The sequence below is a fragment of the Malurus melanocephalus genome, unplaced genomic scaffold (genome assembly GCF_030028575.1).
Source record: "Malurus melanocephalus ecotype Western Australia unplaced genomic scaffold, MMel_1.1 scaffold_608, whole genome shotgun sequence".
Taxonomy (NCBI): domain Eukaryota; kingdom Metazoa; phylum Chordata; class Aves; order Passeriformes; family Maluridae; genus Malurus; species Malurus melanocephalus.
The window spans coordinates 49638-60038 of record NW_026623840.1 but is presented as its reverse complement, the minus strand read 5'-3'; the positions used below and the strand labels follow the sequence as shown (position 1 = coordinate 60038).

The 10401-nt window shown below is 41.2% G+C and overlaps 2 protein-coding genes across 4 annotated transcripts in view; one reads left to right on the top strand and one right to left on the bottom strand.

Annotated features, from left to right (window-relative positions):
• Window positions 1–8240, top strand: part of PLPPR1 (phospholipid phosphatase related 1) — a 117399-nt gene extending 109159 nt beyond the window's left edge. The window contains exons 6-8 of the mRNA XM_057383144.1: window positions 3178–3354; window positions 5290–5421; window positions 6734–8240. Coding sequence (XP_057239127.1) covers window positions 3178–3354; window positions 5290–5421; window positions 6734–6766 — 342 coding nt within the window. The 3' untranslated portion in view covers window positions 6767–8240. The remainder of the gene's footprint in view (window positions 1–3177; window positions 3355–5289; window positions 5422–6733) is intronic.
• Window positions 8241–8304: 64 nt separating this feature from the next.
• Window positions 8305–10401, bottom strand: part of LOC130583641 (39S ribosomal protein L50, mitochondrial-like) — a 2702-nt gene continuing 605 nt past the window's right edge. For 2 of the 3 annotated variants that reach the window (XM_057383141.1, XM_057383143.1), the window contains exon 2: window positions 8305–10079. In XM_057383141.1, coding sequence (XP_057239124.1) covers window positions 9686–10079 — 394 coding nt within the window. In that variant the 3' untranslated portion in view covers window positions 8305–9685. Of the gene's footprint in view, window positions 10083–10401 lie in introns of all 3 variants that reach the window. The other variant, XM_057383142.1, reaches the window with a different exon arrangement.

Below are 10401 nucleotides of genomic sequence, written 5' to 3'. Positions count from 1 at the left end.
TCTCACTTTCGGTGTAAATTTATCATCATGTGCAGTCCATTCCTTTAGACCTTTCTGGAAATGAATTGGAGGACTTCAGGGGTCTTGGGTAGTTTTGATCCCACCCTATAGTCTATGTCCATTTCCTGTGCTGTGTTGTGGCTGATTGTCACAGAAAAATGCCCAATCTCTGCCTGGCCCCCCTTCTTCAGCCAAATCTTGTTCTTTCTCATRGCCTTGTTAATAGCAACAGTCCTTGGTTATTACCAACAATTCTTGTCTGTTYTTGCCAACAGTCCTTGGCTGCCTCCATGGCCATGTGGTTATCAGTGTTTGAGACATACACATTACCCCCTTRTTTTCTGAGAACTGAGAACTCAAAAAGCTCTCACTTTTGTTTGGAGAGTCCCCAGACAGTGGGTTTTAGTTATGGTAAATTTCCATCCCAGCCACAACTTCAGTCAGTAACTGTCTTTGAAGGTTCAGTAASAAAAATATAATAACAACCACTTGGGTTGTTATTCAAGCAAGCAAAAGAAGTTTCCAAGGCTGTTCATTAAAAAACATGTGCTTGTTAGGCACCTGTTATATCTTGGGAACAGACAGTGTTTCTGATACGCTCAATAGAGGCTTAGTCCAGGTGCAGTTTGTCAAGGCTGAGGTTTAATGAGCATTTTGCAYCTCAGAGTGTAACCAGGGGAGGGGGAGAGATGCACCATTGCGATCCACCCCATGACTGAAGTTAACTTCTCTGGGTCTTTGYACCTGGATATGAATCCTACAACATCTGGAAATGCTGAATAGCAGAGAACACTACAGCAAATACCTTCTGCAACCCTGATCAGTTCAAGGCCTTGGCACTCTGAGCAGCTGCACTGAGCATGGTTGTCACAGGCTCAGCTTCTCTTTTACTGTAGGAATCTGTATGGTAAAAAAAAGATGGTCTGTAAAACTTCCAGGAGACAGACTTCAACWATATTGTTATGAAATTTTGAACTTTCTAAGGAAGATAAACTATCGCAGATCTCACTTTGTGCTGAAGGACAAGACAGACTTCTTCCACTCTGCCTTTCTCATAGACATAACGTGTTCTAAATATAYATATATATTTGCATATATATATATATATATATATATATACATATATGTCTATTTTAAACTTGCAAACAAAAAATCTTCCTTGTCTATGATTTTGTCTCCCTGAAAAAGATGGGAGAAGAATCACATGGGATAAGTGCTGCTATCACAAATTACATATTACTAAATATTCTGCTTCGGTGTACTGATAAGATCACAGCAAAGAAGCTGAATAGATAAATTGTATCGTTTAAATCACATGTCATTTATTTTTTAGTATGTTCTACACRTGTTTTTATATTCACGTCTTTCCTTCTCTCTAGTTTTGACATTTAGTTTTGTAAATGAATTTACTCTATAAATAGCATTGTGGGAAATTTTAAAAAATACTTGCTATGTATAGGAAACCAAATGTAAKTGACTATGACTAAGATTTTGGTCTCTTGCACAGAGTTCTGAAACTATCCTCTAAACTTGGGTAAACCACTGTAAGAATCCTAAAAAATGTCTTGGCATTTGGGATGTGGACAATAAAGATCAAAGTTGCAGTGACTGGGAAGTCAGATCAGAATGGARAAGCACTCCCAGTTATTTCTGAGCTCAGTGTGTAACTTTGGGATGAACTGGAGCCACCTTCTGGGAAAACAGTTTGTCATGTTTAAAACCCTTCTCATGAGGGTTTAACAGATTTCCCTCCACAATCTGTTCACATGGTTGATTATCCTTATTGCTAAAAATGTTCTCTTTACTACAAGTTTACATTTTCTTGCCAAGATGTGTGAAACTCCAATTACAGATACTTCCCATCTGTGACAGAGAGCCCTCCCATGTGGGTAACCCAGAGATCCAGCTTCATCTCATTCCTGTAAGGAAATAAGCATGTGTGGGTTGCTCCCTGCAGCTGGGGTTCACAGCTGTCATAGCAGGACTGCATTCTTACTTCAAAAAGGTGATGGATTTCCCTTTGGACACTGCAAACAGCGGCAGTGCTTCGGTGGGGCACAGGAAAGCAATCTGGCACCCTGTTGCTCAACTGAATTGACTAGGAGGAATACACAGGGTGAAAGGGTGGGTGGTAATTATTCACGCAGTGGCAGTGATTTTATTCTTTTCCTATTGTTTCCAAAGAACCTTAAACGTGAATTTTGGCGATAAGTGCAGCTCAACCTGCCAGCCAAGACTGGGAGAAGGTTGCCGCCTAGTGCTCAGTGTTAGCTGTCATAAAGCATCTGCTGCAGTCAGGTTCAGGTGTGAAAAACAAAGCAAGCAGGAACATCTCAAATTGTCAAAGCTTTGTAAATCATGCAGGCTTACAGACTTGTTGGCTGAAAAGGATTGTAATGAGTTGCTTTGCTATCAGGCTCAGTTTGCTCGATCTTTGTTATTTTGTGGCTCTGGAATTAATGACTAGCTGCTAGCTGTGACCCAAATGTTTTTTACTGTCAGAATGTATTTAAAAAAAATAATTAAAAAAAAAACCCAAAAACACAACGAACTGCCAAAAACATTTGGGGTTTGTTAAAAGATGTTCGGAGAACAGTGAAATCTCATGCTCTGGAATTACATTCTCAAAGTCACCTTTGATTTGAAAGAAACCTCTCATACTGTGTGTTTCCTTTCATGTTGCCAGGAAAATGGCTGGAATTGTTTCTCTCAATGTTCTCTGTTCCTTAAACTTAACACGATTTAGGAAACTGGAGCAGTTAATTCATGCAGATTCTAAGCACTCCATCTTGTGCACATTACAGTTTCTGCAGGATATAAGCATGAATTCCTGACTCCCTTTGCAAACATTAGTCACGTACATTCGGAGTGCATGTTTGCCACTGCACCAGCCAGCACTTGCACAAAATCAGGAAAGCTGAGCCTGTGCATACCTGCTGAGAAAAGGTCCAGTATGTAAATGCAAGCAGATATTTTTCATCATTTAACAGTATTGGGTTTGCTCCCCTAAAAGCGTTCTCTGAATTACGTGGAACTTCTTCCTCCATTTCCCAATGCCTTTTTTTTTAATKAATCAGGGGGGTCGTCACATCCTTGCTGATTTAGGCTTTGTCTAAGTGGGAAAGATACATTTCTGGTGGAGCCCCTTTTTATTTTTGGTTTGTCTTTTTCTTCCAGATGTACATCACAAGCACAATTAAAACAAAGAGTAGCAGGCTAGCCAAGCCTGTGCTATGTCTGGGAACCCTGTGCGCTGCCTTCCTCACCGGGCTAAATCGAGTGTCTGAGTATCGAAACCACTGTTCGGATGTGATCGCAGGCTTCATCCTGGGGAGTGCTGTAGCCTTGTTTCTGGTAAATCCATCAGTCCTCCTGTGTTTTGTTTACAAGTATACCACGGTTTTACAAATAACCCTAAAAAATTGCTAATCACTTGTAGCCTGCAAGATCTAATGCCAGCCCCATCTAATTACATGTGTTATCAGAGAAAACCCTAAGGTGAAATCAGGTTCATGCTAATTGATGGGTCTAATTGAGGTCTAATATGGTGGTATTTATACTTTTTATATATTTCAATTATTTTAATTACTCTACATGTTGTTACTTGATCCGCTCTGCAAAATGCTGCTCAAGTTGGTGCAGATTTCAGTATCAAAAGGAGGGTGTACTTGAGACTCCTTCTCTGGCGCACCTGTGTTGCAAAACCCTTCTGTGTGCCTTGTATCTGGCAAAAATGTGAGGTATGGAGTGTTGTCTAGGGCTCCAAACTGTGATCCTGGCTCTCCATTTTGTTTCGGATCATTAAAGAAGTGCAACAGAAAGGAAAGTCAAGAAGGAAAGGAAAAGAAGAAGAAAGAAARGAAAAACTCCCTGGAAGACAAAACTACCTCCCTTTGAAGCTTTTAGAGTCAAGCTGAAACTGTTCACATCCTCACAGGGTAACCAAACATTATCAAAATATATCAAAGGCTTCCCACAGAATCTAGGGAGAGCATCTCTCCACACTCTGAATGTAACAGGCTCTCCTGTGGGCTGTGTGGTTTCAGTGTTTTGTTTGGTGAGAGGTCTCTTGCTGAGGATTTACTCACACAGCAAGCAGTCCAGGTCATTCTCACTGTTACAAAGAAGTGTGCCTGGCTCATTTARTCAAACTATGCTTCAAAACTATCCACTGCATAGCAACAGACACTTTATCCCTGTAATCAGGAGGGATTAGGTTTTAAAGATCCCTTAAATCTCAATTGTCCTGTCACTGATTTTTTTTTCTATCCTGTACTTTAAAAAGAAACAACATCAAACCTTCAAGTGTTATTTATTCCTGTGTTCATTTCAGATTAAAAAAAAATGTCTACAGCTTCTGACCTGAATATCCTTGACTTCAATGTGAATAATTTGTGTGGTTCCTGCTGGGAAGGGCAGTTTGAATCTCACCCATGCAATTTAAGAGGCAGTTGCCCCATCTATCAAGCCAGGGCAATCTGTTTGAACTCCCAGTACYTGTGGGTGGCAGCCTGTCCCCAGCTGCATTTTGCCTTTGCAGACCTTCTGGTACCCTGCAAGTGTCACAAGCTGAATTTCAGAGTGGTGCAAATGGTCTCCCCAGAGGGGTGCTGTCAGATCCCTGGCACAGATCCTGCTGGCACAGGACCCACCCAGGCTGCAGCCTGGCAGTGGAAGTGAAGGGGAGAAGCCAGCGAGGAGCTGACTGCAGGAATCAGCAGCACTCTGGCAGCAGATGTGTCAGCTCCTGTGTACCCTTTTCTTCCATGTCCTCAAGCCACACACTGCCAGGTGTGGTTGCTCTTATTGGCATCACCACCACTACGTGGTGCATGAGCAAGGGGTTTGTGGGATAAATATCACAACAGTGGTGCTGGAAGCGTGCAGGAATGGTGCTAAAGATGTCATCTAGATGTGAGGAGATTCAGCCACCCACAGGGCTGTGCTCACTGTTTGGAAGTGGCACAGAGTCTGAAGGGAGTATTTGCCCAGTAAAGGGCTTCATTCAGGTAGTCTGTGGCTCTGGGATGATAAAGCATACACGGGGGTCTCTACTGGGTCAGATGTAAAATGTAAAAAAGCCRAGAATGGTTCATCACCAAGGCAGCCCATCACACCCAGCTGTGTCAGTAAAACACACTTCAGGCCAAGGCTCAGACAGATGATGCCTTGAACCCAAATCCAGGTTAAATTCTTTGCAGTTGTGACCCCTGTGGTAATTGCCCCTTCAGGTTTTTCCTGGGGATGGRGCGCACTGACCTCACTCTGGTTTTTCTCTGCATTACACAGGGGATATGTGTTGTCCATAACTTTAAGGGCAGTCATGCAGCTCCTTCTAAACCGAAGCCTGAAGACCCACGAGGAATGCCACTAATGGCTTTTCCAAGAGTGGAAAGTCCTCTGGAGACACTGAGTGCACAGGTACTGTAAATCCTCTAACCCAGACCATCACCAAGCATATTTTCAGTTGCAGCAGAGTAAAAAGTCATTTTGCATCTAACTACACATGCCTCAGTTTAAGCCCGTTGAACAGAGAGAATCTGCATCAGGGCAGAGTTTGTTTTAAGGCATTTATCGCTGAAACTACCAAATGATGTAGATATTCTGCCCCCATACATGTCCACAGCTAAAGAAGTAAGATTTCACATGCCTCATAAATTTTAGCTTAGAATAGAAAACTGATAGAAAAGGAAAAATAATTATGCCTAATTATATTCCAGGAAACTTTTGGGATGTATGAAGGATTTGTTCTTTCCTGAGGATAAAATATTTTGCCCTGAAAAATATTATAGAGATTAGGGATTTTATCCTTATTATTGCTACATGTCTTCTATAATAAGAAATCATATACTTTTTTCTATGTCTAAGTCATCAGAAATTAATAGCACTCTTTCAAGTCTGCAAAACAAATAGCTAGTGAGCATATCATATTGATGGTGTTTCTGTTAAAACTACTAATTTCAAAGGGCTTGTGTTGGCACAACTGCATCATACCCAGTCCTTTCAAAAGAGACAAGTAAATGCAACCTGCYGAGAAATTCTGGGAACAAGGAGAAACTGTAGTTTATGAGTTATTCTGGAACACGCTGGTGTRATTTATTTGTTCTATAAATTGTACTTCCTTTATTAGATGGCCTGTCATTCCTTTGCACATGATGTGTGGCAAGATCAATAGAGACTTTTTAAAAATCCTTGTGAAATAAACTGAAGAAAGGAATTGGGAAAAAAATGGGGAAAATACTGTTTCTAATGTCCAGAAATACTTTGCTTAATTGAAGAGTAAATTTTGATTAGGCAGAGATTTACTGGAAGACTTTCCACTAAATCTGCAGAACTGTGTGCATTAAAAGTTCTCTGCGTGGGTTTACAGTCCAGAAACTCAGTGCTATTTATAAATCCACATTGTGTTATGTATGACAGAAGGGCTAAGCAGGTGAAGATATTCATGGGCTGTGAGAAAAAAATTTTGTCCAGTCAGCTGTTTATAGCTATTGGACTGTGACCTGCAGGYAGGGACTTGATTTTAACTGTTGATATCCACTACAAATCAATAAGATAATTTTCTTAAATTATAATTAATTACTATAATTATAATTATAGTAATTATAATTAATGACTATACATCTACAATACAGGTTTCATGAGTGAGGGGTTTTACCATTGCTTTTRCACTCTAGGGTATGCCAATGCCAGACTTGCACACATTCACATATTTGCCTTTTCCTCTTTGCAGAATCACTCTGCTTCTATGACTGAAGTAACCTGAGATGGGAGACCAGCAGCTGAAGCTATTTTTTACTACCCTCCAGTAAAATAATCCAAGACACACAGTTACTAAATGTCTAACTGTGATGACCAGTATTATGTTATGTCTAGTTAGAGGCTAATGTTTTGTACTTTTTTTGTATGAGGAAGTGATGTAGCTTACCCTGATTTTTTGTCAGCTTTAATATTATTATGCCAGACTTTAAAAGCAAAATGGAAAACGAACAAAAAAAAAAAAAACCTTTTCTCGTTTAAAGTGTGCACTGAGGAACTACATCTATGGAATTGTTGATGTTGTTATGTGATATTTGTACACAATTTTTTTTTCTTCTCAGTTTTGAATTTATATATCTTGGGGAAAAAAAAAATCACTTTTACCTTTTCTTACSATAAGAAGTGCTGGGTCAGATTCTGATCTAAGTAAGCTCAGCCATGGATCTGAAGTAATCGCATATATTTAATTCATATTCAAATATCGTGATCAGGAATTGAACCTGAATGATACTGTCAACAAGTAACAGTAATACATCTTTGATTCAATGAGATACTTAAGTATTCCCTAGGAATTCAGATACCACCCAGTTTCTAGACTAGAAGCTTGTCCTTAAGCACCTCACTGAATCAAAGCCTGCTTGTTCTGGTGTGGATGGTTGTGCCTGTTATTGAAGAATAACTAAAACAACATCCTTAGGCTGCAGTATAGAACGACTGGACGTCAAAATTTATAGTAGTAGCTGATAGCATGTGAGCTGACTATATCATCTCCCTAGATCCTCATTCCTCCCCAGGCCCAGCTAAAGCTCCCAGTGAAACCTGGCTTCAGGAATTGACTATGGGGATATACAGCCACCACTGTGGGGCTGAAGCTGCGTTTTAAGTGTTTCATCACTTCATCATAGACTTGTGGGGTAACTAGTGACACTGGTGCAAAGGAAAAGTAGCACCACTCCTTCACTGGGGGAGCATTCTTTGGCATTCTGCTTGACCTAGGCAAGAAGCCAGTTCTGCCTCCCAAAATGGTTTCTTTTTTCTTAGGGGCTTTGACAAGTAAAATAAAAAAAAAAAACTGGAAGAAAGAAAGAAGGAAAGAAATAAAAGAAAAAGCTGAGTCTCTAGTAGCAGTCTGCATTTTTTTGTAAATTCTGCCATACAGAATTTGTATCAAAACTGCTATTTTACATTATAACAACTTTGTCTAAGCATTATAAGACAATTAATTATGGGTTGGGGATGGGAAGAACAAAAGAAAAAAAAAGACCATTTGCAATGGCTAGAACTGGGGCAAAGGCTTCATTATACGATTTTTCACTGTTTCTAGGATTTCCTGCATCTCATTCTTCTAGCATGGTGATAACTGCTGTGTGTCTCCTTTAAGGAACGGAGCCTCTGTTTGTACTTTTACTGGAATGTTTACCTCACATTTCCATGTTGGTTCTTCTTGGCTTTTTTTTTTGTATATTTTTTCCAAAACAGAAGCAAAAAAAAAAAAAAAAAAAAAAAAAAAAAAAAATCAAAAAAAAGCAAACATGTGAGCCAGTATTTAATTTGCCTGTGGCATAAAAGAAAATATGGGATGTCTATGTCTCTATGGTACAGTCACTGTGTGCAAAACTTCGACCCCATTTCAGATTTCTGCTTTTTCAGCTTGTTACAAGCAGTTAAATGTTTTGAATCTCAAACACCCATGTCTCATCCTCTTCCCTTGTACTCCTCCCTGCAGCTTCCTGTGCTGATGGAAGCATGAGGTTTGCACCTCCAAGGGACTGGTATGTCTGAGATCAGGGAAATGGCAGCTTGGCTCAACTCAGGCACAGCAAAACACAGGACAAGCTGCTGTTGCGCTCCTTTSTTGCCTGTCCTAATTCCCAGTCCAGTTTTTTACTCTGTTCTGATCACATTGCATGAGCTATCTAAGTTATATCCTGGGAGAGACACAGAAGGGGGAGAGAGCACAAAATGCAGCTACTGAGGGGGTTTTCTTAGATAATGAATGCCACGAGGAAACGCAGCAAAGGAGGTGCAAGTATCTCTTTTGATGGAAAGATGTAATTTAATGAAAAAATACTTCCAACTCATTGTTCCTGTAAAGTCTCTGAAGCCGACATGATGACACTTGGCCATTTGTCACATTGTGGTTTTCCATAAGCTACAGGGCAGGGATTTGTGAACATTCAGCCTTCCATGGTGACCAGTGAAACATCCCCAGTTCACTCAGGTTCACCCCACTGTGGAACGTGTAGGTGTACATTTCACTATTCTGTAATTCCCCCAGAGTCAAAAGGAGAAAAGAAAGGGTTTCCTAAATTTATTCAGAGTTTCTGAGAGAAAAGCAGCACTTAAGCAAGTGAAGAAGTGAGCATTGTAACACACAAAAGCACCAGGGTGCTTCAYGCATCTATCCGCATGCTGCAAGAAATCAGGGGAGCAAGGGTTCAGGGCACTGAGTGGTGTAATGAGGACTTTTCTGCATTATTTCCAGAAAAATCGCACATACACACTCTCAACCTCACTGGAAACAACTCATTCCGTAGAATACATTCAAAGTACCATGCGTTTCTCAGATTGTTGCATTTATTTGCTTGTGCTCCTGACTTCAGTTTGCCTCCTCTGATTAAACGCAGACCTGATCATCAGTTAGACAGGAAGAAAAACTAAACAGTTTTTCTACTAAACAGTAGCCATCATACAAGAAAAACTAAAACCCACAGAACATAAAAAATGGGACCCTTGACACTGGAGAATTCAACAAGATGCATTGATGGTAGCTGATTTTAAAGKTCTATTGGAGACCTCACCATTACTAAGTTAAGAGATTTCAGTGAACTTTTGTTAGTGAAATTCAAACATCTCACCCCAAGCARAGGGCTCTGCTGCTGCCCTGCAGCACAAACCAGGCATGGGTATGCCCCTTGTGGRGGACTCATTGCTGCCAGACGATTTTCAGGTTCGGGGGCAGCTCTGTGGCCGCCAGTTCATCAAACTTGGTCTCGTCCTTCATAGGGATGCGATAGAAGCCCAGCACGTCCCTGGCGCAGCGCATCCGGTGCAGCTGGGAGTTGGGGACAGCATGTCCCAGCTCCGCCGCCAGCCGGGCCAGCAGGCTATGCTTCAGCCTGTTCTCCTGGAGCAGGGTCTGCTGCCAGTCCTCAGCGAGAGAGGGCCCAAAGACCTCCCTGATGTGGGACTCGAGGCAGCTTTGCAGGTCCTTGGGAGGGATATAACTCCAGCTGCGGGGCAGGGGACAGATCACGCTAGGCTCACGCCTCTCCTCCTTCTCAGCAACTGCTTTGTCTGCTTCCACTTTTTCCTCCTTCCTGCTGGCACCAGAACAAAAACATTTTCAGCCTCGGGGCTACTCAAGACCGAGCATGTTTGTACTCAGGGTGTTTTAAACCACACTCAATCCAGTCCTCACACACCCCATGGACTCAGCAGGTCTGTTACACATGAGGAACAGAAGTGCCCAAGCAGGGTTTGGATTTCCCCAAGCACTATTCACCACACAAAGGCTATCTCTGCAGAGCAATTACCCACCCACCTTATTTCATTGGTCTGAGTGGAAACAACATTTTAACCAGATTAATTACTTGTTCTCTCATGTACATCTCCATTTTATGATGTGCTGTGCAGAAAATT